At 41.2% G+C, this 24,648-nt stretch overlaps 3 protein-coding genes across 4 annotated transcripts; all 3 read right to left on the bottom strand.

The window, feature by feature from the left end:
• Positions 1-695: 695 nt before the first annotated feature.
• nploc4 (NPL4 homolog, ubiquitin recognition factor) lies at positions 696-8,673 on the bottom strand. The gene is made up of 17 exons (XM_068754350.1): positions 8,550-8,673; positions 7,791-7,871; positions 6,926-7,035; positions 6,535-6,771; positions 6,406-6,454; positions 6,204-6,298; positions 5,999-6,122; positions 5,662-5,841; positions 5,487-5,573; positions 5,126-5,197; positions 4,916-5,042; positions 4,607-4,767; positions 4,361-4,432; positions 4,144-4,236; positions 3,723-3,839; positions 3,371-3,473; positions 696-3,080 (listed from the first exon to the last, which is right to left on the bottom strand). The coding sequence occupies exons 1-17, from the start codon at positions 8,562-8,564 to the stop codon at positions 2,917-2,919; spliced, it is 1,887 nt and encodes a 628-aa protein (XP_068610451.1). The 5' UTR covers positions 8,565-8,673; the 3' UTR covers positions 696-2,916.
• A 1,772-nt stretch (positions 8,674-10,445) lies between these two features.
• Positions 10,446-12,245, bottom strand: pde6gb (phosphodiesterase 6G, cGMP-specific, rod, gamma, paralog b). Of its 2 annotated transcripts, XM_068754379.1 has the most exons (4): positions 12,231-12,245; positions 10,737-10,867; positions 10,616-10,656; positions 10,446-10,522 (listed from the first exon to the last, which is right to left on the bottom strand). In XM_068754379.1, the coding sequence occupies exons 1-4, from the start codon at positions 12,243-12,245 to the stop codon at positions 10,446-10,448; spliced, it is 264 nt and encodes an 87-aa protein (XP_068610480.1). The 2 variants fall into 2 exon arrangements, with proteins under 2 accessions (XP_068610480.1, XP_068610479.1); XM_068754378.1 differs by lacking the exon at positions 12,231-12,245 and having other exon boundaries at positions 10,737-10,879.
• Positions 12,246-20,443: 8,198 nt separating this feature from the next.
• gprc5c (G protein-coupled receptor, class C, group 5, member C) lies at positions 20,444-24,365 on the bottom strand. The gene is made up of 4 exons (XM_068754746.1): positions 23,399-24,365; positions 21,870-21,970; positions 21,226-21,360; positions 20,444-20,476 (listed from the first exon to the last, which is right to left on the bottom strand). Exons 1-4 carry the CDS (start codon positions 24,363-24,365, stop codon positions 20,444-20,446), a joined length of 1,236 nt encoding a protein of 411 aa, XP_068610847.1.
• Between the last annotated feature and the right edge of the window lie 283 nt (positions 24,366-24,648).

Below are 24,648 nucleotides of genomic sequence, written 5' to 3'. Positions count from 1 at the left end.
TAGTGCAGTGAGGTCGAAACTGGCACTTCTGGACATCTCATTGCCTGAGAAGGAGGGCGGGTCTCAGGGTTCCTCCCCCCATCTGAGCCTCACCCAGACTGGGCCTCGTATATCAGGATTTCACTTCAAAGTCAAGCATGAACCTGTTAAGACTTTTTTATTTCCCACTGTTTGAAGCATTGAAAGGATTTATTGTGATTTTTTTACTATCTACATCCAAGCTGATGGATGGAAACAGGCATTTAAGAAGGAAGAACAAAAGAAAAATGGTGTAGCCGGGTCTGCCGGGCTGATAACATCCCTGAACCGACAGGGTTTAAACAATAAATGATGCAATAAAAGACACAAATGTGTGTGAACAGCAACACAAGTGCTAATTCTGTCTCTTGCTGTTTTTTTCTAAGTTATTTTTTATGTTTGTTTTGTATACCCCTCAAAATGTAGCTCCATAAAACCTAAGAGTTGATGAAAGAGTTAGCATTTTTTTTAATAAAGCCATAAATAATAATAATTGTAATAATAAATAAAGCCTCTTCTATTCTTCAGATACAGATATATACATATTGCATTATAAACACAAAAAAGGGCAATTCCTTTAAAGGATTTGTAAAGTCTGAGCCACCTTCTGCTTCTATTTGGAGTTTTCTCAACTTATTCTAGTGAACATCCAAACAAATCAAAGAAACTACTATGTGCATAGGAATTTTTTTAATTTTTTTATTGTGTTTCAAATCCAGGTCAACAGCATACAACTTTCAGGGTCCTCTGTCACCTCAGTGGAAAGTGAGGACTGGCTGTAACTCCAGGAACTTGCTTGCTCAGCAAACGAACTCTGGAGCAATACAAAAGGAAAAGGTCACTGCCGCCCATTAGAATGACATCAGATAAATCTCTCACACAAGTGGTGAGAATGATATCACCGGGCAGAAGGAAAATGCAAGAATTCACGCACTTTAATAATTCCTCTAGAACTAAAATATACTGTCACTTCATCAATGGAATTACTCAAGCTCTTACAAAGAAGTGCAAGTCTCATAAATAACAAATCTGGAGCACACGACTCCGCCCTCGTAACCAAAGAGGCTAAATCCGAACAAGAACCCCCCCCCCCCCAAACCCAATGGGGATCTGGTGATTCCCTCTGGTTTTCCTGCCAGTTGGAATATCCTGTTAAGGAAAAAAAAATCCACTTCATGTGACAGTGTAAGTTTAGTCAACAAGCTAAACGTGTGTGTATATTTAAAGAAAAATAACAAACTCAAGTTTTTGTGTTCACATCAGCTTTTCTTGCTATATAGACAATGTTTCAATTATTTCTCAAAATTTGGACACACATATTTTAGAATTCCAGGTAATGATGCAGAAAACTAAACATGGACTTTGGGATTTGACTTAACTGATTCGATGCATTGTTGTATTTTCAACGGACTGGCTCCAAGAAACATTTTGGTGCCGGATGTGAACTTGTAAAAATCACATAAACCGAAATGATCTCCAGTTAACAATCTGTTTTAACCTCACTATGCCAACTGCTGAGTGTCAAATGTTAAAGGGTGGGTTGAAAGTAGTTATTGAAAAATAAAAAGTACCTCATTATCACAAATTCCAAATTAGTTCAAAACCAAAGGATGTTTGCCTCTGCAGTGCCATTGAGAGCCTGTTAACTAGCTGCACTGATGACTGTAACTCTAGAATTAGGAAAATGTCAAGCCGAACATCCTCCTTCCCTCCTGATGGAAGGAGCTCAGAGCCTTTTGTCAAAGCACAGAAAATAATTATGTGTAAACCTCAAAAGCAGACCATTCTCATTTCATAGTTTTCCTAGTGGCTGGCGAAAAAAAATCCAGCACAGAGATCAGATGACACAAGGAACCGTCTCCAGATGCTGAACCGCGACCTCTGCAGAGTCTTTAAAGGCTTAGTGATGGAAAATGCTGGAAGGGCCCCATTGGCGAAAGAATGCGGTTGAGGACCGATTGGGGGGTTGGACTGGTGCCAGCAAGAGAAGAACCCCAGGTATGGTGGTGAGCAAAAGCTGATTCTAGAACCACCTTGTGGCTGATATAGTGCAAATCAGTAAATGTGACGATGCTAACAGATGGTGTTCGAAACAGAACATCCAGCCGATGAAATAAGCTACATATTTAGCCAGCAATCCATCAAATTTAAAAGTTACATGTCCAACAAAGTGAAGAGGGCTTTAGGAGCCACTTCCGTTTGGTGGGACATCAGTCCGAAAGTTAGAAAACAGAACAACTTCTCCTGCAATCTGTCGAAGACGACAGGATATTTTTTTGTGTATGCCTTTTAAAGCCAGATTTACTCTGGCACTCATAAGAGTTTTAAGTTCTGGGCTGAGCCAATGATTGTACTGTAATGGGCTTGTCAAAAGAGACCTATAAACACCTGAATGAGTAGAATCCATGCTGAAGATTCAAAGGTATCGCTACAATCAGAAGAAAAATAAAAAGGCTCAATTAAAGAACAGTCTTTCCTCAGATGAATTTATACACAGCAAGATCTTCCAGAAGACATAGTGAGACTGAGATGGGCACAGATGTGAGTCTTTGCTGCTGTCCTGAGTCACAGCAGGGTTTCCTTTGAGGGGCGCCGATCATTCAGGCAAGCTGTGGGTTGAAAAGCGCTTTACCTTAACGAATCCTAATGCTCGGAGAAGACGGCTAAAGAAGAGGAACAAAAAAAGAGTCTGGTTTTACTTTCACTCATTGAATTTGATGTAAACAAGTGCATCCCTTTCAGCCTGGGAGTTGGGAAGGACAAACAGAAAAAAAAGTGTGTGGGGGGGGGGGGGGGCATCTAAATTCTCGCAGCCAGTCCCGGTAATAGTGATGTCATTGGCGAGTTGAGCGGCGGACGGGGCGGGATAAGATCAGGGTAGAGGGCGTTGGTGGGGGTTTAACCTCGGGGCAGGCTGCACATTTCACAGTGATCTGTGCCAGCTTGGTTCATGAAGGTGCAGTGGAGGCAGGACCACATGACTGAGGAGGAGGAGGCGGGAACTGAGGGACCGCCCATCGCCCCGTAACTCATCGAGCTGGAGGGCTGCCCGCCGACTGTACCTGGAAGGACAGGAGGGGCCATTCAGGCAGCAATTCATTTTAAATACTTAATCACGGATTCATTTTAAATTTAAATATAATATCAATACGTTTAGGGGGAAAAAAAACAAACTTGTTTAATCTGATCGACTAGCACATTTTCACGCAAAATATTCAAACGTTAAAATAAGTGCAAATTTTACGCGACTGCTTTTGGTTTTCAGATCATTTGTCTTTTTTTTAAAATCATTAACTCATCATTTCAACCTTTACATACAATCTGAGCAGAGCAGTGATCATCAGTGACTTACCGCACAGCTGCTCAATAGTGGCCCACTGCTCGGATTTCATCCAGGTCTGTGCCAAATCCTCGTTACGAGTCCTCACCGCATCGAGCAACAAATCTATGCTGTCCTGCAGAAACAAACACAGCCTGTGATCCACGAACGAGATGAGACGGATTCAGCAAAGCTGTGGGGGGGCGTCTCGACTGCTACCATCTCAATAATAAGATTATACAATATTGTTTTTTAATCATCATGGGTCAAAGAGCAACCTGAAATCCTATCAGCATGGACATCTTCACGCCAGTAACCAAATCCAGACTGGAAAAGACATTAATCAATACACAAACGGAACAATATAGAAAGAAAGAGGCCTTACTCTCAGAGGCATTACTTCATTGGTGACCAGGAAGAGAAGCAGATGGAAGTCTGAAACAATGTCAAGGAATGCCGTGGAGGTGCACTGGGACAGGTATGTTGCTAAACTATGGAAATTCTGCAAATACACAAACAACAGAAAAATACGATGCATGACTTCCTCTGACCTTCGAGTGTTATGGAATCCTAAGGTCACCCCAATTCTCTCAGGAACCAAGGCTAAAGTGTACTGAGCAATGTCTATCTAGAGAAAATGCACGCTGCATTCTCATCGTGTGCATGTTGTAATGATGCAGTTCTTTCCTTTTCAACATATTTGATATTTCATCACATCTCCAATAACATAACACGCTGTAAATCGAACGCTTATACTGGCATATTTAACGGAAGAGCATATTATATGTCATCAAGAATTGACTTGCTTGCGTTTCTCCCAGAATATCACGGTTCTCGATGGGGAAGCGTTGTGTGGAACAGAAGGTGTACTGGGGGTCCTTTGGAAAAGTGGTAGTTATCTGTCAATGAAATGAAACAACCACCAGAAGATGATATTAAGAAGAAGAAGAAGAAAAAGGCAGGTAGGAGGCAAGACATTTCATTATTAAGAAGCGATGCTCTGTCAACAAGAATCATACTCACATTTATGATGAGGTACTCCACAGGGAGAGGCCGGGCTAGAAATGTGACATCATTTCCAAATTTGTCTTTGTCCTTTTAGATGAAAAAAGAAAAGAAAATATATATATATATACACACATATAAAAATCTTAACATCTGGATGAATGGAGCCATAATAACTGGACTCAAACACACACCATTATATATTAGGTATAGATAGCCCAGTGTTTAAAGTAGCTTGTTGTTGTTTCACGTATAAGGCCTTACCTTGTAGAAGACATCCGGTACGTACTGCTCGGAGCTCGACTCTTTGGCAAAGCCCAGCTCAGGAGCATCTTTGCAGGGCAGTAGGCACTCGTCTCTCACCAAAGCCATGCACTGATTGGACACCTGATATCCATCAAAGTGCACCTGGTTATCTGGACCACCTGCACACGGCATATTAACAAAAGACAACATGCATTATTGTTGGGTGAAGAAAGATCTCAAAGCAAACACTGTTGCCGTTTCACACGTAATTATATCTTACTAAGAAATGAGGGACTCTGATTTGGGCATTAGAGCAAACAAACATACCTGTTGCAAGCACAGTTACAAATTTTGAGCCAAAGTGACCATCCCGAGAGAGTCTGCAAGGGTTTGAATGAAGATTCTGGAAGTATCCTGCTGTGATGCACTCCTCGGCGCTCAGGTAGTAAGAATCCTAACAAACCAGAAGCGAGGACAGTCATGAAAATGTTGGAAAGCAGCAGGTACAGGTAGTGTTTGCGTGAACTACGCCCTCACCTGGTTTCTTGTGTAGCGAACAGTACCTATTCTGGTATCCTCAGAGATCAGGTCAGTGAAGATCCAACCCACCTAAAAAAGCAGGAAGAACAAAACAGATCAAGTAAGAAGAGCCGAGACAATTGATAGATAAATGTATGATGTGCAGCGTTTAGATGAAGTAATTACTGTCTCGGTTGATTAAAAGCCAAGACAAATAACTAGATATTTGACAATAGCAGTAAGTAGACTTCACACTGACAAAACCAGTTTGAGAACTTTAACTTTGGATTTGGAATATTCAAGTTGTTCAGTGCTAACAGCAAAGAAAGAAGCCACTTTGTGTGAAAGCAACTGCGAGCCATGGAACATGCTGGCCAACCTTGCAGAGACCCAGCTTGGCAGCGATCTCATCCACAGCTACCGCTTTAGGGTCGTCCACCAGTTCCAGGCAGTTCTGAGTGGCATTCTAAAAAAACAAACAAAAAAAAACAGTCACAATCACACGATAATGAAGAGTTACTACAACGTCACCTCAACGAGAGGCTCCAAGTCACCTGCGGTGGCTCGTAGATGGCCGCCACCTCCGCTCTGATGCCCAGTGGGATGTCTTTGTGCTCAGTGAACCGTCCATACAAATATCCCATTCTCTGACTGCCGGTTTTCCTCCAGAAGTCCAGGAAGCGATCAGCAATGGTGTGGTTCTCAAACATAATGTTGTCCACGTGTCTGTATTTCTGGGGAAAAAAAAAAAAGAACGTTCCACATCATCACCAGCACACACATGGAAGTAAAGACCAAAACGAATGAGGGTCTTATCAAGGCGCGTCAAGAACACTCCATGGTCTCGGTTGCTGGTCATCAACTCCACTCTCAAACAGTACGATTGCATACCTGTCTGTTTAGGGTGATGGCACTGGGCTGGCACTTGGTGCAGATACCATCTGGCCAGGGCGGGTGGCCCTCACAACCGGACTTGATCTTACAGCTGATGTTCTCCAAAGCTGCAAACTTACCTCTGCAGGAATATCAGAGCAGTGTTAGGATTTGAGCGGAATGTGTGGAAATTCCACCAAAGTCCTGAAGAGCAACTTCTCACTTGTCCGCTCCACCGGTCAGCTTGCGTAGGTACGCATGGAATGACATGTGTTTCACTGGTGGGTCGAGGTGATTCAGGTAGTCTTCATCAAAAGGCTGATTACATTTAAAAAAAAAGGCACAGTAAGCACAGTAGAGCAGGGCTTTTTGTTTCTTTTTCAACAATAGTAGCGTGATAATTAAACATAAATTAATTGTCTTACCTCTAAAGGTACACAGTGCACACATTTTCCAAGGGCACCATGGCGACATCTGTAACAAAACAAGAATTTAATGATTATTATTCGACATTCGTGACTGACTTGGATGTTCACAGTAGGTCTGTTTCTTACAGTTGTGGGTCTTTATTTCTGTAGATTTTGCCATCTTGTTTGGCCAAATACTGATCAATCTCATCTTCCTGGACCTGAGGAGCTGAAAAGGACCGAGGGATCATGGAGGACGAAGAAGGGGACGGAGAGGATGAAATGTAGGACAGTGATGAAGATGAGTGTGGGGTGGCAGTGTCCATCACCTCGCCAGAGGAAGTGGAAGATCCTGATGGGAACAGAAACAGCATGTCGCCATGCCTTGGAAGGAGAGAAGACAAAACAAAAATGCACTTGAAGTAACACATTTAACTCATTTCCAATAAATTTGGAAAGGATGTGTCAACTCAGAGAATCACTGACCAGTTTGGAATATCTAGACTTTACTATATGAATATTATTGCCTTTTACTTACTTGATCTTAAGCAGGCTCAGAGTTTTGTTCTGGGAAAGAATCTCTCCGGTCTTATTGCGGTTCAAGTAGATAGAAAACCCAATGGAATTGAACCCAAACTCTTTGGCTACCTGAGATAAAAAAATCAAATACAAATGCAGTATGCTGATATGATGGATGACGACTAGCCTCACATTAAAATACAAACAACGTGCAACACCATTAAATGCATTTGGTGGAATTGCTTAAGATAGAATCTAGGCAGGAACCGTAAGTCGAAAAAAATGACATGAGAGAAAGTCAGGTTGCAGTAACTCCTTGCAAACTCATCAGTTAGCACTCTGAGCTAAATGGCCAGCAGAGTATTGCACGGCAATTTTATCACTACATCAGGCAGAAGGTCAGCCAAATGCTGGGCACTCAGCTTTATTCAGCACTGCTTTAAATATCCGTGGTCAGCATTTGGAATAATCAGCCAATTAAAGGAAATGATACTGAGGTTCTCTCAGCATGAGCTGCGTGATCGGTTTGAGCTCCTTTTACTCTGTTGTAGCTGCAGACTTACCACCGTGTCTGTCCTCCTGTCTACCTCACTATGACGCTTTAATTCACCCATCACTGGCAGCGCATCGGCACGGAATTAAAACCTACTCATGTGATTGATCTGCATGCACATACATTCTTAATGTGCCGCTGTTGCAACCGCCTGCTGGGAGTGGTTTGCTGCTCACTTACATTCAAACTCTGGATCAATGGGTAGTGCACTTATTTAGAGCGTAATAACAATGCCAACCAGTAAGGAGCTTTGCAAGTTGTTGTTAAACCAGCACACAACAACAGCCAGGTTGTGTGGCACTCTTTTGCATTACTGATTTAAACAAGGTACCTTCTTTAGAAAGGCAGCTGCTGTCTCCCTCTTCATGGAAGGAATTTTCCTCATCCCGTCTGGGGATTGTACCCTGATGACCTAAAACGAAAACATTGGACATAAACAGCTTTTCTTTGTCACCTGAATTCAAACAATTGGGAAAGCGCTGTTGTTATCACTTGCAAAACAATTAATAAATCTACAATTAATTCAGTCCACTTATGACTTCCAAATACCCGAGTACTATTTCGCTTTTTCTTCCCGTTGTGCCAATGCGTTTTTCAACGATGACAGTGCAGAAATCGTGTACGAGACTGTAACATTTCACCGAATGACTTTTTGACATTAAAATGTTGAATCCGAATCAAACAACGTTTACTAAAGACGACTTTATGGGGCTTATTCATGGTCAACAAATATGAACGTTACATCTATTGAATAGTCAACATATTAGCTTCCACTATATTCACTTAACTTGCTGTAGCTAATTGGGACTAATGCGATGAACATTCTAAGTCAACCATTATGATCCCGAAATATTTGCCGGTTATGTAGCTTTCCTATCGGCCTTTATCTGAATGCCGACTGCTAGCTAAAGGGCTAACATTAGCCGGCAAGCTAACCAGGCCCAAATCACTTTACTAATGATAGCGAACTAACGTTAGCAACCAAGCTAATTCTGCTGCCTCATCACTCTAGACTTCGGCTAACAGGCTAGCTAGCATTAGCCGAGTTGATCCTTCACTGATGCGATATAGCAGCCGATGTTATACTTACAATATGATCTGCCATGTTGCTCGGGCGAGCGCTCGAAATGTAGATCACTGTGTAAGTAACCAGGAACTCCAACAACAAATCTCACGTTACGTTGCTGTCTGTCAACGAAACTCCATAACACAACTCATACAACGGGTGTCGCACGAATTAGTGACCGACCGCTTCCCACTGGTCCGACGCTGAAGCAATCACGACGGAAACATTTTTTCAGATGAAAATACCGCGTTCCACTTTTCATACGGCTGCAACGACCACAAAATCAAAGAAAAAACGGTTAAATATTTTTTTTGTAAAATACAGGGGAAAGGTTCCATGTATGATTTGCCCATAATTGATCTTAAATTGAGCCTCAGTGGTCTATATTTGTACATATATAAATTGTTACTCATATTGTTTTTGTACTGTATTTAATACGTTATAATGTGTTAATAACATGACAACTTATTTATAACAATATAATTTCACATATGGCAGCACTGATATTATATGATACATTATTCGTACCAACCTGTTTTATTAAATATTTTATTGAATGTCAAACAATCAGAATCAATCCGATAATCAAATACAGAAAGTTGTTCCTATTAATATGGCCATATAGACTTGTAAACTGCATATTAGTCCATTTAATTAACACTGTCCATTAATTTAATTAAAATGTATTCAATGTAATGTAACTGGTCATCAATACAGACCTAGGAACAATTTTGATGAGAATAAACACATCTCCATTTGGATTTTCCTCTTTTTATGTTTTATTTTTTTCATCATCTCGGAGTCAATGCTTCATTACCCATTTCTTCTGAACTGAGCATGCACTGAAAAATGTCTCATTTCATCAAATGTCACCATTATTTGAAGAAAGACTGACCAATTTTCCATCACCAGCTTTATATCACTAGAGAAAAAAAATATGAACATCTTAATTTGTCTCTTGTTTATTTGAGTACTGCATTTGAGGAGTGAAATCAGGAGTGATAAAATTACAAAATTACCAGTTCTGGGAGTGATATATTTGGCCAGATTGATGGCTCATCGATAATGAAAAGGATGAGGGTGAACAACAGTGAAATCAAAAACAAGTTACTCTGAATGATGGTTGAAATAAATAAGGAAAAATAAGAAACGCCCTAATCTACAAGATAACAACAATAGAGCAAAATATTTTGTCCTTCAACACACAAATATAAACACTCAAATTGCGTGAAAGTATGAGAAATAAACATGCAAACATCAAATAAATGTTTCATACACAGTGATATTGTACATATCACATATATCATATGTCACTAAAATTAATAGACACTAGTATTAACGTTTAAGTCTTCTGCTGAAATGAGTTATAATGAACAAATTGTGGTTTCCTGGATGTTGGCTGTGAAGATCTTTTCTTCTTCCTCACAACACTTCTAGATTCATCAGAATTATGCATACTATGATTGTAAAGAATTTGGGTGCATTTGAAGCGCATGAGGTGGGAATCCGGCCCCTTCATGGGTTTGTCACTTAAACTCAATTTGAGGCTACCATGCTTGTGTAAAGTTTAAGGTTTTGTCTGTGTGAAAAATAGAAGGAATAAGAAAAAAGGAAATAAGATATGTTGTTTAAGAGGACTAAGCTGTGCTAAAGATGTGAAACTCAAATCAAAAACTCTAAAAATCTATCAAAAATTCAGAAGAATCTTAGCAGAAGAATCCATTGAAAGATAACGGAGAAGTTTTTTTTGTAGATTATTTTTCTTTTTTTCTCAATTTTTTTGTGTTAGTTACATGTCATTATTGTAGTTCATTGGAAAAGTTTAGTTTAGAGCTAGGAGACGGAGGCTGAGGCAGATGGTTTGAAGTGCATGGTCGTGGTCTGTAATCCTCAGAGGTTCGTTGTGAGCTGCAGGAAGGCTCAGATGATGCCATACTGGGCCAGCTCATGGAGCTCCAGGTGATTGAAGGCCTCCCATGGGCAGATGACAGTGATGTCTGCAACAAAATACAGATATGGCATTATCACATCACTATAGAACATAGAAACTGATATAAAAAAAATGCTTTTAAACCTGGAATTGAGCTCACCTGTGCCTAAGCCCTCCATTCCAGGGATATCATCACCAAAACTGCAAAGAAACAGAAATTACAAACCATAACTTGCCGTTATTTCTAAATATATATATTAAAAAAATCTTTCAAGACATACCCCTGGACTCCTTTCTTGGGAGGCTTGCTCTTGAACTGACGAGTCTGCCTCTGTTTGAACTTGGGTGGACCCTTACGTGGGGTGGCAGGGCCTCCGCTGACACGGGTGGCCGACTTGATCTCAGCTTTTGGCTCAAGATTCATTTTGAGCAGTTATGGTACCTGAATGCACGTTGTTGGCTTCGTGTAAGATAACGAGGAAGAAAAGTTAGGCAATTCATCTCAAAAGAAGACTTTCAGATGGCTTATCAACACTACGGTGCTCTCTTTAATCCCTATTTTCATTGAATGGTTCATCTGCATGCTCTGTGAGGATGACCCAATTTTCCCATAATCCCTGGCTCAAATTAATGAGTACTACCGTGTTCTCTATTTCAAGCCGGCTGTCCACATGTAATCTTGTTATAGCAAGGACAGCAAAGCAGAAACGCTGAGCATGCACAGAGGGTCTCAGTGATCAATCGGCTCAGTGTGTGCTGATGACAATAACAGTCCTGAAGAAGCCTTTACCATTCACAGCCAGTTTCATAGCAACATGTTTGCATAATTTAGCCAATCACAATTCATTCAAAAGACAAGTGTAAAGTGGATTTATATTGAAGTATAAATAAGGGTGTGGAATAGGTGTATTTTCTTAGTGACAGATTATTTATTCTTCCATAAGAAAGTGATACTGCAGCTATTTATGCAACCAATTTACAATTTTCACACAATTAAGCTTTTGTACACTGAAAATAATTTGTATCAAGGCAAACATTTTATTTTTATGCATCATTAGGATTAGATTGGCATTTTCTTTCCCTAACTATAAAGAAAAAGTGATGCAACATTCTGAATATTTTTTGTTTTATTTGCCCATATAGTTATTAACCACATTACTGATAAATGTTGCAGTTATTTTTATTCTTGATGAAAGCACTAACAGAGGTTCCTGTAATATAATTATAAAGGACAGAAAAAAGAACTAATATACTGTACATTTTGTCCTCATCACCAAGCCAAAGTTGTGTTGACCCTTTAAAGGTTCTAAGCATTTGAACCTGAAAATAACTACAAATGTCCTGCAGGACTTACTGTGAAAATCTTTTCCTCCGGGAAATTTGTGTTGCCTAATGTTTGACGTAATGAAAGAAAACCAAATTTGGTCAACCTGCACTTGCTATGTTCAGACACTTTTGAATCTGGCAATGATAATTAATAATATCCATTGACCTGAGGTGACTCCAGAGCACAGACAACTCGTTTTAGTAGCTGTATGTAAAGCAGTGTTTGTGGTAGCCATGTAGTGCAGGGGTCTACTCACCAGCTGCTTGGGTGAAGGACAGCAGACGAGTGTGTGTGAGTGCAGCCCCGGTCTGTCCAGCAGATGAGAGGAGTTCTATGCTAGGATTGCTGTGAGGGCCAGTGGATGCTTAGGGCCCCCTCTTATATTCCGAGATTAGGAATGCACCGCCTCTTTGTTTGAATGTCAACAGTTCACATGTAGGATGTACACGCGTTGTGTATCCATGTCATAGCTTTGTGTCTCAATCTTCAAATTTAGAGAAGATTCTAGATGAAAAAAAGCCCCAAAGAAAAGATAATGATCTGCATCTTTAAGAATCATTAAATCAGAGATATAAATATATTCAAAACTGAAATCATCTTGAAAAAAATAGAAATACCTAAAAATACATTTGCTAAATAAAAAGTATATATTTTTTGATAGTTCTTGGGTTCAAATTTTGGGAATGAAAATTTGTATTTCTATTTCATTTTCACTGAAAAAACAACAACATATTAAACACGTGGAATTGCACATGCTTCGTATCTACATTTGATTCATGATTGGATGGTTTGGTACAGAATATTAACCATGACGTTGCATCGGTGGCACTGATCCATTTTGATTTCTTTTCCACCACGTCAGTGTCATACAGCATTCTGAATATGATCAATGTATAATCCAGATCAAAGAATAACTCCATGCTGGAACTGTCCACTGTACACTGCATGTGTAAACGAACGGGCATCACTGAGCACCAGATTACATCTGACTCAGAGAGCAGGGTCAGCACCACCCCAGAAAGTGGGCCTGTGAGACATATGGACACCAGGCTCAGCTGACTGACGTCAGTCCAAAACCTGAATGTGCTCTGCTTCTGCCCTGACATAATCCATCAGACGATTATTGCCAGAGGACTCCTTCATTCACCAAAACACCTATTTAGATCAACTGTGAATTTAAAAACTTTAGAATTACTTTACTGATATTTAGATAGTATTTATTGGCGTTGTTTACTTATATGCTAGGATAAGTTATAAACTATAAGGCCCGTTTCCTTGATTAAACAAAGTAGACAGTTTCTTCATTCCATCTTCTCAAAGAAGATAAACAACTTTTTACACATTCCCAGTGCAGAAAATAATATGTGCTTAAATAAAACGAAAGGCAATTACATAAAACACACACAACACTCGTTAAATTTCACACTGTGGTCGAAACCACTGGCGTTAAATAGAACAGTCACGTCTTTTTCAAGAGTCTAATCTCCATCTTTAGGTAGGCTTTAAGGTTCTCGTCAAGGACGTTCTCCTCAATAGCAGCAAGCGCTCGGTCGCCCCCGTCATGGTAGTACGCCAGCAGCTGCTCGGCATGCTCGATCCACACGCAGTTGTGACAGCCACTCATGCAACAGTGGGTAGGAGCAGGTGGTGGACCCTGGTCAGGAGACCAGGAAGGGCCGCTGTGACTCGGATCCGGTTCACGACACTCAGAAGAATCAGAAGCAGGAAAATCTGGTCTATTTGACCAATCTCTGATGTGGAGCTGGGAGCGGATGCAAAGCTGAAATGATAATGATATAGAATATGATGTGTTAAAGACAGCTTCTCTCATTTCAGAATCAAAATAAGCCTGACACTTGCATAAAAATAGCTTATTTAGTTTTAGACCTTAATTTTTTTTTTTCAAAAGATCCCACAGTAATAAGTCCATTCAAGTGTCCAATGTCTTAACACTCGTCGGCACGCAGGACTGTCAATAGCCAAGGTATTGAACACCAAAATGCAATAATTACAATGACAACATCTTCAAGTTGACATAAACCGAGCCCTCACCGAGCCGGCATTTGCACCCAAATGCCGGCTAATTTTATAGACGGTATCAATAACCAATTACGTTACTCTACGAAATAACACGTAATGCTAGTTTTCGCTCTTAAAATTGTTGAAAAGGCGTGAGCTGCACAGGAAGGTCCTGGTTGGGTGAAAGTCAACCTGTCGGATCTGCTCAGTATGCGACTTTGGTAACATTAGCATCTGCACAGTCAACACCACAGGACGATTAGCTTAGCTACCAACCTTGTTGAAGGACACTGACGACCTTAGCACGTTTACACCCAAAGACAACATCGCTGGATGAAACAGGAACCCCGGTTACGTGTCTGCATAATTCCTTTTATTTTAATAATATAGTTCTCAGAAAAACATATGTAATTTCATACGACATCCGGGATACTTGCGTCACTTCCCATGGGTTTGAACCTTTGACCTTTGCGGCTGTTTGTAAACAAACCCGTTGATTGGCTGACAGAACATAATCTGACAAATCCCACGGCACGTTTCTAAACCAATAGAAAATGCCGCAACATAATTTGGGCGGGTGCCACGAAATCACTGCACTTTCGTCTCTATCCAATAGGGGTCGCTATTTATCTACGTGCACTGCGTTTAGACACGCTGCAATGATTTTAGCAGGCATAAAACTCACACAATAGAGTAATAATTTATATAAAAAATATTTAATTGCTAACTTAACTAGTTAGATTAATATGTCAATTTAAATATTGAACATACTCACACTCTTATGTGAGAATAAAAAAACAAAGCAACCCCCCGCCCAAAAAAAAAAAAAAAAAAAATCCCTATCTGTTATCAGTTTGTAGGCAGTCAGAATAAGTCAGTGTAACTAAAATCTCTTCGCGGCTGGTTGCACTGAACAAGACTGATTGTTGCTGAGAGACTGCATGTGCCTTATCAAGGCCATGCAAATCTGTTTCTGGGACAGAACAACACATTTTATGCTCAGCTAGAGAGAACGACATTTTAATGAGGGGCCTATTTCTTTGTGTGAATTCTAATTTAATTTCGAATCAAAATGCTTGCTTGATGCTTTTGATCCTAACAGTTATAGCTTCCTCCTCTGAATTAATTTCAGATAAAATTAATAAAACAATAAATATTAATACAATTCAAAAGATAAAATAGAAGCAGTCGTAAAGATGTGTTGGTGATACCATGACTGCTTTCACAATCAGGAGTAGAGAACCATTTGATATTATAGACAATTTCAAAAGGGACCATTTAATTAACTAATGTGTTGTTAATTAGAATTATTTTATATTATTTCCAATCCCAGAAATTGAAAATAAGGTTAAAAAAGACAACAAAATATCTCTTAATAGTCTTGCAGTAACAGGTCACAATGAGAAGTGATAAAAATGTGTTTTAGACTTGCCTTGAGGCTTGGTGTGGACTCATCCACAGCCAAGACTTGTGAACAGTGATTTGAATTAGAATGACTTGTCAGGCAGAATCCCCTCATCCTGCTATGAGTGGCATTTAGGCCTATAGATTGAAACAGAGCTTCAGAATAAACCTTTGATCTATGTGTGAGTAGGTGTGCTTAATAATGGGAGGATGAGATCAGGGTGTGAGTCTTCGGTCCCCACAGACTCCAGTGTTTGCAAGCCACATCCATGGTAACGTTGTGTTGAAACACAGCAGCTGCTCAGCCTGGCATGAGATACCAGGTGTGTGGTGGGGCATGTTATCTCACCGGAGGCCCCGATCACAATGTGACCTTATTCCAAAGAGAGGTTCTCCCTCAGTCACGCTTCACAGAAGCGCCAGGCCTCTGTTCAAAATGCATAAACCCAACAACAGCTAAAAGGCTGCTGATATTATTCTGAAAGAAGGGATGAATTACAAATAAATCTCTGAAGAATAACAAGCAGACAATGGCGATTAGCTTTGAGCACAGACAGTAGAATGAACCAAAGCTTAAGATTTAATTGTCCAGATGTATAAGGGTTTGTCTTGATAATGGTCTTTTATTAAAATTCCATTTCACAGAGTTTTTTTTTGTACTTGTGAGGTGTGCCTGCTGGGTCATGTTTGGTATAAATGCAATGATTGAATGGATTTTACTGAATATATTTGTGGCAATCAGTTTTACAAACACAGGATATGGTGTTATTACCCAAAGTGCACTGGACTCTGCACGGCAGGGGCATCCTCATCCCTAACGGTCTTCAAAACATCTGTAGCATGCCGATATAATGTAAGTATAAGAAACAAACAAAGGAAGGCCAAGCTGTGCTTGATATCAGTTTATGTAGGTCAGCTCAGAGACTCTCGAGCATCTCAGGTATGTGAGTGCAGAGGCTGAGGGGTCTGTTTTCCTCACTAATGTCCTCACCAACAGTCCCGTCACAGCGCTGCTGCTGGATTACATTTCTCTCACCACCTTTTCCCTTGGAATTCCTGCAGCGCTGCTTTACCACCTCCTCTGAGGGGCCTTGGGCTTGAAGGGTGAGGTAAAAACGAGGCACGTGACACATATTTACAGAAACGAAACTCAAATGGAAGTGGCTATTTTCTGGTGCTGTTACATCTGATACATTTCTCATAACCTGGTTGTTATGGAGCGTATCTCAAGGACTCCTGTGGAATTTTAAGGGGAATTCATGGAGTTGTTGTAAAGACAGGCTCATCATGTCACATAGCTCAGTCACAAGATGACAAATATAATATTATTTATATTATAAATTCTCCCAAAAGCGTTACTGTGTTCGCTTATATAGCATAGCATAAATTCACATGTAGTAATATACTGTATATATATACTTGCAAAGGTAATGGCATTCATCCCCTGAGCAAGCTAACATGCTCTTGTCATGGTTTAATGCTATGATGTGTGTTGTAATAAATAATCGCCATAGCAATGCCTCTAAATCTCTACCATCTTGGTGTTGCACATGTGCAACTCTCAAAAGGAATTGAAAAGGAAATTAGATAAAATGAGAAACAGGATATTTGAATAATTATTACCAATGGCTTCACGAAAACCGATATGCATATTCAGATTTTTTTTTGCATCAATCTGAAACAACTTGTGGTATAAACTATAGGCAAAATGCACATCTTATCTCCTAGAAAGTTTAGCAGATGGTCACAGAGGTCAGGTGATCTGAGCTCATGTAATATGCCTCTGATACAGTTGTGGTGCTCATGAAGTAGCATTTGGATGTTGCAGCTGTGTCAACAGGTCGCTCAAAGAGTTTCCCTCTACGGGTGCACTCAGGTGTCCCTTTCTCAAGGTCGTCATGTTTGAATCACAGCACTCAGCTTTGTCCTGAACGTACAAAGACCACATTGTTACCTGGGGGGGGGGGGGGGGGGGGTCACTGCCCCAAAATGGCAATCACAATGACTTACTTCAAAAGACAACCAGCCCAGAAATGTGTCCCCTTGTGTATGTTGACATGTCACAGTCAGGAAGTGTGGGTGGAGATGAGAAAATAAATAATGGAGGGATCTAATCTCGAATTCCTGTGTCAAATTGTCCACTGCAAAAATGTTAGAAAATTGTTGGTGCTACTGATGATAATTTTAGAAACTTCCGGGCTTTTGATGATGACAACAATATTTTTTTTTTCATACTCTAAATGTCAATAAACAATTGTATAGACTTCCTGTTGACTGGATCAAGCACAGGTAAAATATATCGCTACTATAGCCTACTGGGAACTGTGAATTCCTACTTCACTAATCATAATGTGGATCATTATTTTACATGCAAACGTAGCTTAGCATTACCTCACACGTCTCTAAGCTTGCAACCAAACTCGTCAGGGAATCAGCTCTGTTTATTCATACAGTTCAGATCAAGCTGCTGGTAAATCATTCTTCAGTTTTCTGGCACAGGGTCACACTGGTCACATGAAGGTCTGCATGGTTAACTAAGGGTTCAAATGCACAGTGAGTAAAGGCATATTGACCAATCGGTGGCCCTGATTATTATCCCCTCAGTCCCTAATACACCTTCACTGACCGAAACGGTGGCTCCATTCAGCCGCTCTGCATGACATCACGGATATAGCTGTAAATGATCAGCAGACGCATCATCATTTATGAACAGGTTTATCATGTTTACAGTGGATTGGGGAAAAAGTTGAGGGCTGTAAATTTATGACTGCTCCTCATTGACAGTTTGTTGAACTGTCAGAGGGAGGCGTGAAGGGTTAGGAAGGGAGGAGCGCTGCAAACTGTGAGGGAGGCGGGCAGCATTTTGACGAGGCAGGCACTCCTCCAGATTTTGAAATACTTTTATTTAATAAGAATTGTGTTTCCTTAGTTCTGCCCTTTTTTTTTTGTGGCGTTGCCTTTTCTCACTAAATGCCCCTGATTTGATTTTCAGATCGCATCAACAATCTTTCTTACTGTGCATTAGATCCTGTCGTACTGAGCGCGACTGCACACTGTTCATGTGTACGTGCTGCTAATTGGGCAGACTGCTCTGCAGCTCAGATAGTGGTGCTTATCAGCAAGATAGCTTCTAGTGCCAATTAACTCACATAGGCGTCGTTCCCTTTTAAACTTTCAGGGCCGTCATCTTGCCATTACCATCCAACATCATTGCATGGATCTGAGCATTATCCTTGGGCTATAGAACCATAATGAGCCTTTGAGATCTCAAGAAGCAAATAATAATAATAATAATGTAAAACAGTTATAAAGAAAATAAACAGATGCTCATCCTGTTTTGACCTTGCAAACCTCGGCTAATATATTAGCCCCCCGGCATGGATCTCCATTGAATGTATTGAGGTCAGAGCTTTATTCTCTCTTCACTGAACACAAAAGGTAAAAAAAGAAGATGATTTTATTGTGTTTATCTGCTCATATTTCTTATCAAGACTGCAGCAGTTCTTTTAGAGCCTTTTTTATTGCTTCACCCGTGAAGGGATATTGAGAATTACTGACACAAACAGATGATAGCAGGCTCTTCTGAGCTAAAAATAGAGATGATTCACCTCCACTGATTATTTGGAGGTTATCAGGCCACAGCAGTTGGATCACTTGTAAATCACAGCCCAACCTCTCTCAGGCAGCTGGAGCCACTTCGGTAAATCGTTAAATTGCCCTTTGAAAGATTCTCAGATCCAGTTCTTGATCACCAAAATATAATCCCTTCACGGATATGCTAAGATCCATCATTGGTGAAAATACGATGCCAAAAAACATCTATTAGTTCTTTCACAATACTGCTGAAAATCAGACCAACAAGCTGAACCAATCACAGAACCTTGTTGGCGGCGCTAATACAACAGAATAATAAAACCCCAAAATAAATGTCAGCCACCTTTTTGTGGACATATCAAGAGTTGTGACTTTAATTCAACAGCTTTTGAATTTTTCTTTTAATCGTGTAAAGATTTGATTTAAACACTAGAATCAACCAGATAGCTTACTATTTAGCGATCCGGAACAGTTGGTGCCCCCCCCCCCCCCCCCCTTTGTAACACTGAGTTATTGGCCTGGATGGTTGGAGCTAGCGGCGGACATTTTAACGACTGAAATGACACATAGTCGGAGTATTCTGCTGAATAAACAGATGCCTCGCTTGTTAGACTGTCTGATGATGGTGAGAACCAAGTTGCACTTCATCAAAAACAGATGCCGTGCCACGTTCCCCCCCTCTCTCGCAAAATACAATAGTGAAGATTAGAAAAACACATTATTCACATGTTCACAAGTTAACATTTATTGGCTGTACATAAATCACACAGTGGCTGATCAGCGAAGTTGATGCGATTACATTGAGCATTACAAGCTGGTGAAACACTCGTCGTCATTTGATTGGTGGAATTCAGATGAAATAATTAAATAGCACACAGGAGTGCTATAAATAGTATGAAATACACATTTGGATTCCAATGCTTCCATCCTGTGAAAATCTAAAGACACATTAACAATATATTTACACCAGTAGCTCAGTTTAAAGTGTGAATTTGGTGGTTATAGTCCCAATCCAGGCACAAGTAATATACATCGACTCCTATAATTAAACACCAAGAATAAGTAATATAAGTGAAAGTAATGCCTGTCAGTTTGGGTATTTTTCCAGCCTGTGTTGCCTTCATGTAAACTGGGAAAGGAATGCTTCACTGGTATGTGGCTACTGCTGTTTTTTAAAGCCGGCTTATGGTGCATGTTGTAGGGCATACGCTCTTGCACACATATGTGCATATATGAATATGCTTTTGTGCTAACTTTTAGTGAAATGACTGTCTACCCATTTTCTTTGCACCGCTGCTCTTCATCCGTGTGGTTCAGCAAAGCCCCCAGTTTACTCTCAGTGAATATGTGGCCGCTGCAAAAAAGTCTTTGTTCTGCACCAAAGCCGTGGATTTTGTTTCCCTCGCTTCCACTTCCAAATGCAGCTCTGCACCGTCTAATACCCAGTGGCACGTGGGAATCCAGTTAAACAAGGTTTTAGCCTGTTTTCAGTGGCGACCCAGCATTAAACTCCACAGGGCGGGATGGAAGGTTCCACTCAGAACCAGCTTAGGGAACCACAAGTAAGAGCAAACATACAGCAAGTGTGAATGAAAATGATTGAACGTAGGATAGCATGACTGGGAGATGACAGCCGTGAGGCGTTCACCACTGAACCGTCCTATGCAGACCATTCCCCTGCAGAAGAAGAGAGAGACATGGTAGAGTTTATCGACTAGCCTCCATTGAGTTTGGAGTGGCTCATTCGTGGAGGAGAGAAGATGACAGCCTGGATAATAGTGCAGCACATTTACTCTCAGTGTGTACTTCTCAGAATCATCACTCGCCAAATTTGTTTTTGCCATATTTTACAAATAACAATATGACAGGCTAAGTGATAAGAAACCTTTAAAAATACACTGCATAGAAATATTTAGATTTTTAGTGCATTATTCAGCTATAAATAGTTGCTTTGATACTTCATATTGATGTATTATTCACCCTCTTCCCTGAATAAGAAAATCATTAACTTAAAGGCTAAAAGCTGAGTTTTGTTAATACATACAGAACTGAATGTAGCACAAAGAATAGAAATGTATGCCGACTGTGAGGATAAAAAACAAAAGACCCCTCATGTTGGATTAGAGATCTTTCCATAACGCACTCCGAGAATTTTTATAGAACACAAGTCCAACAAGTACATAGAAGAGAAAGTAAAAGACTGAAGGCCTGACGACAGTGAGCTCCAGAAAAGAAAAAAGAAAAAGGCCAGACAAAGAAGTGATTCATCGTCAACCTGTAGAGGAAGTTGCTATGGATACAACAGGAGCTGAGAGGTCAATATGCATCAGCAGCAAGGGAATAGAAACGTATCTGTAGGTAAGCAAGTGAGAGGAAGAAAAGAGCGGCGTGAAAGAGAGGTGTTAAGGGTTCGTGGGCCGACCTACGCTATTTCCGTTTGTCTGGGTGTGAGCAGAGTTCAGGACCTCGGCGTGTGTGGAGGGTGTGCTGCCACCGCTGTTGGGCGCGGAGATGGCGGAGGCTCTGGGAATAACCGCGTCAAAGGACGAGTCTGGAGAGTGCTGCGTGAAGCCGTGACAAAAAAAAAACATCCAAGAAATAATAAGGGAGAGGACGTCTTTTGAATATGGGATTAGCTGCTGCTGCTAATTGTGTGTTATCATTATGTGTGAATTCTAAAATTATTTAGATGCTAAAAAACTGCACCTTGTTCACGTTTTGACATCATTGTTGAAAATCAACATATTCATTTGGTGTTGTGGTGAAACATTAAAGACATGCCTCACATCGAGTGGGCATTTTCTTTTTACCCTCGTGGATTGCCTGTAGGTTTTAGAGCAGGTGATGTGCCCCCATTAAAATAAATGGCTACAGCATCAGTAAAAATAATCATAATTTAATTGACATATCACAAATATTTAAATTTTCTAATCTGTCAGATGTTTACTGGTTTTACTCAAAAATAGGGCTTAAAAAAAAGAGCTTAATAACAAGTTATTTATTAGTTTCCTCAATAGGCCATACTTGAAATACGTGTCTCCATGAACACACCACGCGGGCTTATACTCACATTTCCCATGGATTTGCTGATCAGAGCCAGCTCCGTGGGCTGGTAGACGGAACTGCGCAGCTGCCCGGTGTAGCCACTGTACGGAGACACGGGCTTGGATGCTGCAATGGACACACAGAACACATTTAATTCACTTATCACCCAAGAAGCCCTTTGTGTGATATCTTTAGGCCTCTTAAGTGCTATCGTTCAGCAAAAGCCATCATTAGATTACAAGCACTTAAGATATGGAGAAACTCAATGGCCACGACGAGGTATAATATGTTCTTTATTTTGTCCTGATGTAGCTCCGTAGAAACACACAGACACGGATGTGGAAAGCGGACTTTATCACACACAACGAATATTGTCCCCCGGATGAGGCTGTGTTGCCACGCCCCCAGTTGCCATTGAGACCATGACAACACGAGATGTGATATTTCTGGTGAGACTCTGAGGCACTCATTAACAGGATTGACTCAGAGGAAGCGTTTACCTCAGAATACCAGAGAAACGATTATGCACAAAGGTTTCACTGAATTTTTCCATCCGGGCTGCAATTATTGCCTCGTCATTCCTCACAATAAGGAAGTTTTAAATGTGAAAGATTTACATTGCTTTTTTTTTTTTGAAAGCCACCTTCTGAATGACAGATTTCCCTTTGGAGGAAATGCTCAATGTCTCCCAAATTGGAAACGATGACATGTATATTCACCTAAGCCGACGCAAATGACAGACAAAGCACACTCCAAAACTACGCCCTGCTTCATCATCTGCGATTGCCCACTGAATCCTCGTGCAGACTTTTGGATCGGGCTGCGCCTGACTTGGAGGACTCAGTGTTCTGATTTTTCTTGCAACATCACATCCTGTTCAGTGGAAGGCTAAAAAAAAAAAGCAGCATATCAAATTCTGTGTGGTCATCATGCAGGTGCAAAACAACCATTTGAGGACTTTCAGCAGAGTGAAGCCTTCTGTTCGGATTTGTGTGCCTATATAGAAACTCCAAAAACACAGAGAAGGGACAGAACGTGCGGCTTCTCCCAGGAGTTCATCCGAAAAACTGTGGGTCAGAAATCACGCTGTATTTTACATGACCTTCAATTTGTGACTTCCTTAAAAAAGGTAACTGTGTGGACCATTGTGTCCACACGTATAAAATACTACCCAGACAAATAGTTTATCTTCTGGGAATACTGGGAGTTAAACTGCTTCCTGCCAAATGACAATACGGACCAGAGGGATGGAATCGTTTTCCTACCTGAGAAAATGACGGATGGGACATCTTATTGCTACAAGTACATAACAACAGCGTGCCTGAATTGCCAACCTTTTTTTAATAAGATGAGTGCATTTAGGTTTAATTGTGACAATTCTTTTTTTTTAATTACCTGGGATTTGAGTACAGAGTTAAAAACACAATACAAGAATCCAAAATCGATTCTTAGGTTGCCAAACATCATATGGGTGATGTTGTTGATGTAATCAGTTTCCATGGGAGACACCAGAAAGGAGGGCTTTTGACTGGTGCGTTGAGATTTCGTACATACCTTGATTGGGCTCGTCCAGAGAGAAAGCCTTATTTTCCATGAACATATTCTGGGCGCTCTGCTCCTTCAGGATCGTCTCATAGCCGACTCCTCGATTGGGATACACGTCATCCCCGAAGGTCTCTTGGCTTTCGTCATCACTGGTCAAACAGCAGATGTCAGGAATGGTGTAGACCATGAGGAACACCCATGCATTCGCCACCAAGGCGATGGCCAAGGTGGGGTCATCCCATGTAGGGCCCCCGCTCCTCTGATTCCCATAAACGTACATGACGATCCATGCCACCCATATACCCACAGAGGACACGCTGGTGAGCAGGATGCAAGCCCCTTCATTCTTCCACTGCTTGTGCTTTCCTGCCATGATGGCCAAGCTTGCCATCACCACAGCCAGGAGCAGGGCCATCACATAGATAAGCGCCATGACAAAGTCCTTGTTGGCGATGTTGCAAGGCGTAGCTGTGGCGTTGAGTGGCCCCTGTGGTTGACGCACAACTGTGATGATCAGCCACTCTGTATTGATTATGACCTCCACCAGCCACAGCCCCATTGCCCCGAGACATAAGACCCAAGCCTGGGGCCCGCTGTTCCACCTCGCGAGGATGTTCAGCCTCACGCACTGCATCAGGAGGCAGGCGAAGCAGCCGCCGAACAGAACCCCAAAGAGGAACCTCCGCGAGGCGCACGTGGAGAAATCCTTGCCTACGATGAACGCGAAGGTCAGGCAGAAGAGTCCAGCGGTGCAGACCAGGAAGCAGGCGTGGAGCGCCACCGAGCTCCTGTGGTTCTTGTCAAGCGTGAAAGGCACGCTAGCCAGTAGGGAGATGAAAAGCACCAAGGAGAACACAATGCCGGCTGCCGCAAAGGCCTCCAGGACGATGCCCCACACGACGCTCGTGTCACACAGGTTGTAATAGAGCGAGTCCACATTAGGCCCGCAGCCCGGAATGGTGACGTTGGCAGCCATGGCTACTGGGAGGGAGAGCTGTTCTGGAATCCTGGCGGCACCTGTGCATATGGGACAAACAGGATGAGTCTGAGGGGATCGATGTGGAGCAGATCTCAAACAAGACACGTCACAAACACTGAAAAGGGACTCTGAAGTATTATTACACAAATATTACACTTGCACATGGGATTCCAAACAAAACCATTGTAATGACTGTTTATATCGAAAGAATCCAAGGCCTCACTGGTCCACAAAATATCACAAGAATGTCAAACACTAGTCGTTTTCCGATCTCTTGTGT

The sequence above is a fragment of the Brachionichthys hirsutus genome, chromosome 21 (assembly GCF_040956055.1).
Source record: "Brachionichthys hirsutus isolate HB-005 chromosome 21, CSIRO-AGI_Bhir_v1, whole genome shotgun sequence".
Lineage (NCBI taxonomy): Eukaryota > Metazoa > Chordata > Actinopteri > Lophiiformes > Brachionichthyidae > Brachionichthys > Brachionichthys hirsutus.
This window is presented reverse-complemented; position numbering and strand designations above follow the sequence as displayed.